This window comes from Pelodiscus sinensis, chromosome 24 (genome assembly GCF_052426305.1).
Source record: "Pelodiscus sinensis isolate ZL-2025 chromosome 24, ASM5242630v1, whole genome shotgun sequence".
Classification (NCBI taxonomy): Eukaryota; Metazoa; Chordata; order Testudines; family Trionychidae; genus Pelodiscus; species Pelodiscus sinensis.
This window is the reverse complement of record NC_143075.1, coordinates 9,599,640-9,604,815: the sequence shown is the minus strand read 5'-3', so window position 1 is coordinate 9,604,815 and position 5,176 is coordinate 9,599,640. Positions and strand designations below refer to the sequence as shown.

At 42.4% G+C, this 5,176-nt stretch overlaps 1 protein-coding gene across 1 annotated transcript; it reads left to right on the top strand.

Annotated features, from left to right (window-relative positions):
• Positions 1-117: 117 nt before the first annotated feature.
• Positions 118-4,448, top strand: CPTP (ceramide-1-phosphate transfer protein). Its single transcript, XM_006127122.5, has 2 exons — positions 118-328; positions 1,786-4,448. The coding sequence occupies exons 1-2, from the start codon at positions 207-209 to the stop codon at positions 2,306-2,308; spliced, it is 645 nt and encodes a 214-aa protein (XP_006127184.1). The 5' UTR covers positions 118-206; the 3' UTR covers positions 2,309-4,448.
• Positions 4,449-5,176: the final 728 nt, after the last annotated feature.

Genomic DNA, 5,176 nt, shown 5'->3' with positions numbered 1-5,176 from the left:
AAGTCAATGACCAGCGGCCGTGTCCTTCCTACCCACCCTCCCGCGATGTGCGATTGGCCAAAGCAAGGCGGAACCAGGAGAGGAAGGCGGTGATTGGCTGGGGTGGCGGAAGGGGCGTGCGCCCATTGGGGGCGGTGCAGGAGTCGGGGAAAGCGGAAGCAGGCGGCTGAGGGGGTCGGCGGCGGCGGCGAGGTACCGGGTTCACCATGGCGGACGGGGCGGACGCGTTCTGCCTGCGGGAAGTGCTGGTGGCGTTCACGGCCTGCCTTGGCGAGCAGCGGGAGGTGCGCGTGGACCCGTACCTCGCGGGCTGGAAGGGCCTAATCAGGTGAGAGGGGGGCGGGGACGCTGACTGGCGCTGGCCACGCCCCTGTTTTTAAAGCCGGCTTGGTGGGGAAAGGGGAGGAGACCGGGTTGGTCGGTGTCAGAGGGAGCCCATTGGCTCGACCGCGGATCACGTGACAGGCGCGAGCTGTGCCCTTCCCGGAAGTCCTGGGAAGGAACGCAGAGTGGCCAGCGTGGGGCTTGTCTAGCAGGGCTGTGTTCGGGGTTTTCTGGGCCCTGTGCAATACTGCTAAGCTAGTGCCCTTATGTCTCCCCGGTGGGGAGCGATGACAATTTTTTAACTGTGATTTTATAATCTTCAGCAACACACTCATATTTTAAACTAATGTCCTGCTGACTCTCACAGTAAATTTTTAAAAATAGTTCTGTAGCACCCTAGGCTGTGTCTAGACTGCAGGGTTTTTTCGAAAAAAGTAGCCTTTTTTCGAAAAAACGTCACCTGCGTCTAGACTACAGCTGCGTTCTTTCGAAATTAAATCGAAAGAACGCAGCTTTTCTTTCAATGGCGGTACTTATTTCACGAGGAAGAACGCCTTTTTTCAAAAGTGCTCTTTTGAAAAAAGGCATTCTTGAATGCAAACACGGCTTTTTCGAAAGAGAGCATCCAGACTGCCTGGGTGCTCTCTTTCAAAAAAGCGGCTTGCTTTTTCGAAAGTACTGCTTGCAGTCTAGACTCTCTTTTTCGAAAGAGGCTTTTTCGAAAATATATTTCGAAAAAGCCTCTTTCAAAAGAGGCTTGCAGTCTAGATGTTGACCTAGAGACTAACAGGGTTTTTTTTGTGTGTGCATGCACACACGCACACATACTTTTCTCTGAAACAAATTCAGAAAATGATTGTATATGCCTGAGGCTGGCAAATGGCCTTTAAAATGGCTTCATTACCACTTCAATGGCTCTTTTACAGTTTTTGCGAATAGGTCTGGCAGGCGTTTTCACTTAACCAGATCCTTTCCAGAAGAATCAGAGCCACAGAATAGAGATAGGAAGAGGTGGTGGACATAGCCCCAGTGGTGCCCTAAATTCCTGGCTGCCCTAAGCAGATTCCTCATTTGTATTCTGCACATTGGTAGAATGGCTTGGCTGTCTAAGCTGCTAGTAGGAACAAAGTGACTATTAATGTATTCTACATGGTAATATAAACCAAACACTTCTTAACTAACATCTGACTCTGCTAGCTCATTTGGAGGCCTGTTCTATATATTTAGTACATTATAATAAAAATCATCACCACTACCTTATTACACGTATTTCATCTTAGATTTAAATTAAATGTGTTCACCAATTCTGGTATGTCCAATAACTTGGTATTATAACAAAGTCTGATCTAACTCTTAACCACTTAACTAGGGGCATTGTTTCAGTATCATTTCTCAAGCTCCCTTATTCTGTTACCTAACACATGACTGTTTGGGTTTTTTGTTTGTTGGTTTAAAATTTAGGTTTCTGAACACCCTGGGCACAGTTTTTTCCTTCATTTCAAAAGACGCAGTGACCAAAATACAGATCCTAGAGAATTATCGTAATAGTGACCAGCGAGAAAAGTACTTGACTGTTCAATCCATGGTGGAGTATGAGCTGGCTAATGGCCTTGTTGATCTCAAAAAGCGATCTGAGCATCCTGACTCAGGCTGCAGAACCTTCTTGCGCCTCCACCGAGCCCTTCGTTGGCTACAGATGTTCTTGGAAGGACTGAGGACTGGCGAGGAGGACTCCAAAACCTCTGTGATCTGCTCAGAGGCATACAATGCTTCCTTGGCTAACTATCATCCCTGGATTATTCGCAAGGCTGCCACAGTGGCTTTTTATGTCTTACCCACTCGAAATACATTCCTTGAAAACATGAATGTAGGCACAGCTGATGAGGCTGTGGCTATGCTGGGGGATGCTTTGCCCTTTATCTGCAAGGTCTATGATATCACGGAGGAGCTCTATGCTCAACACAAACTGCTTGATCTCCCCTAGCATAGGGGATATTTGAGTAGAGTATTTCAATATTGTAACTACTGGAAGAGTTCACTGTATTTGGGGGAGGGGTTCACTCATGTAAATAAGTGTATTTGCACTAGGGCCTGGATACTCCCTCTTCCCTGCCATCTCCAATATGTCTCTAGTAGAGATCATAACTAATTTGATTGGTACTCTTTGGCCTTCTAAAAGAAAGCTAACTTACTTCTTGGCTCTTCGTTTATTAGCAATTTGGACTAAACATTCCAAAGCCCATATTAGCCTGTTTAAATTGAAGAGACTTATTTCTCTTCTCTGCACTGACCTCCTTTTTGCAAAACTATCAGATCTTTTTTCTTTGCGAAAGCCAGAGCACCCTGCCATGAGTGGTTACTTAATCTTTGTAGCTCCAATGCCTTTAAACAAAAGCAATGAGGAATCCCTCCTTGTCCTACTCACGTGAGACTGCTAAAATTCAGATAAACTAGGATTGGAACCCCTCACTGTGCTATTGTAGGGCCTGTGTACAGACAACACTCATTGACTTCAGTTACTTGTTCTCTGTTGGGGTTAAAAAGATAATGTATATTATAGGGGCTGGTATTTTGGTTTTGATACTCAGTGTAAAGCTGATGCTTTCTCACAAAGAGCAACTGATTTCAGTCCACTTTAATGGCAACTGGTCAACACTTAGGCTTCCCACTTATCCTCCCAAAAATGTAGTAGTGTGGAGGTGTGTTATTAGGATATGTTCCTTCCCACCCCTTCTTTAGAGATTTTGAGACATGAAGTCCCTTTATTACTCTCTTCCTCTTCCCTACAGTTTTGCTATTTGGCATCATGCTTTTTGGGGTGAGGAATAATCTTTAGAACACAGTACTGAATCACAGAATAATTCAGAGCCTTATGGATCTTGAGGCTACTGTTACAGAGACTACCCATAGAGTAGACCTTCAGGAAAGAAAGGGAATGCTGAAAGCCTAGACAAACCCAAGTTCTGCTGACTGGGTGTGGTAATTATAATCTGTGCAATACATAAAAGCATAGTGTTTGCTGAAGCTGAATGCCTTCCAGTCCAAATCAAATCATAAGCTTTAAAAAGAGGGTAAATCTTCATGCATGTGGTCTGTGTACAATTGTTTTAGCAAAAATTCTTAGTATATATGGTGTGTGTGTATATATAGGCTTATACATAGGAAGAGGTACACAATGTGGTTATACAATAATTAATTGTACTTTATCAGATTTTTAAAATGTATCTTTCACAAAAATGTATTAATATTTCAGAAAGGGCACTAATACTACTGCTGTAAAACTATTTCAAGACTACATTTACACCTCACACTGTGCCTCTGTACATTTTATTAACACTTAAAGTAATGTAGATAATAGGAAGCATTTAAATGGCCAATAAGGCTACAGTACTGGAAAACCATATTACCTCATGGGTTTGGGTTAGCTAGCCACACTACTTTCCTTAAAATTACATTAATAACTTGCCTCCAAAGAGTGGTGTACAGGAATGCTTGCCTTTGAAGACGTGTGCTTCCATCTTGTATATTCAGGGGCTATCGAACCCAATAATGAGTAGTTGCTTAATTAACCATTTAGCTAGAGTGCAGAAATGAGACTAAATACATTTTAACAGATTCTAAACTCTCATCTGCAGCATGCACATAGAATATTTCTTAATTCAAGAATCAGGAAAGGAAGGTTTTTTTCCCATTTGATTCCAGGAGGGATGTTTACTCCCAGTGATTAAAATATTTATACCTCTAGTATAGCTCTGAGAAATGATCCATTTTCCTTCTATGCTAAGATTTTAGTTTAGAACCCCTTTAAACTTAAGTTTAAAAATTCTGTTTACACACAATTCCATGGGGTAGATGCCCCACGTATTAAGACAATTCAGGTAACACCGTATTCTAAGACTTTTTGTTTTGTTTAGGTAAGTGAGATTTTTTTTGGTTAGATTTTTGTGAATGATTAAAATTTTCTGAAATCTAATTATGCACTACATATGTGAAAAAGCTGCATGTAAGTGAAATTTTCATAATGCCTTTGTTCTATACGGTTAATATAAAATGAAATATGTGAAAACTGTTCTCCGCCAGTATGTCCAAGCTAAATACTATTATATGAAAGCTATAATACTTGATTCTGTGACTTCCAACAAGTGGCTTTTGAATTAATGTCACTGATCAATGGAAAAACTGAGTTTGCTTTGTTTGTACTGATCCGTTTTTTTAAATAGTGGAATCTAGCCACCAAATATATAATCCCTGTGTGTGGTATACATGCACTTTAATACACAACTTTTTAGCAGCACCCTACAATTTGTATGGAATCGTTAGCAAATTCCTATGCTTATGCATTGTTTAGCAATGCTTATTCAAATTCTGGATTCCTCTTCTGTTCCTGCCCTGGCCATGTTGCTACAACCTTATTGGGCGGTGCTTATTATTAACCGGCAGCCCAGCTCAGTGGAAGCAGCACCTGCCCAATTCGGTTAATCAGTTTAAATTTTAAAATGACAGTTAACATCCCTACTATGGTCTGGGTTGTACAAGCTGCTCTGCACAAAAGGCCTCTGTGTGATATAAGGGCCCAACCATGTAGAGCAGCTGCAGGATTGAGGACCAAATGACATTTAGATTACAAATGGTTTTAAGCAGCAAGTATTGTCTGACGTGCACCTGCAGCTTACACGGATTGGATGTCCACTAGGGATGTTAAATATCGGTTAACTGAATAGTCTATTAACCCCATGAATTCTTGTTGGTTACTCAACTACAGGCAGTCCCCGACTTACGTGGATCCGACTTACGTCAGATCCGCAGTTACGAACGGGGCTGCCCCGGAGGACACGGACTGCGGGACCTCGCG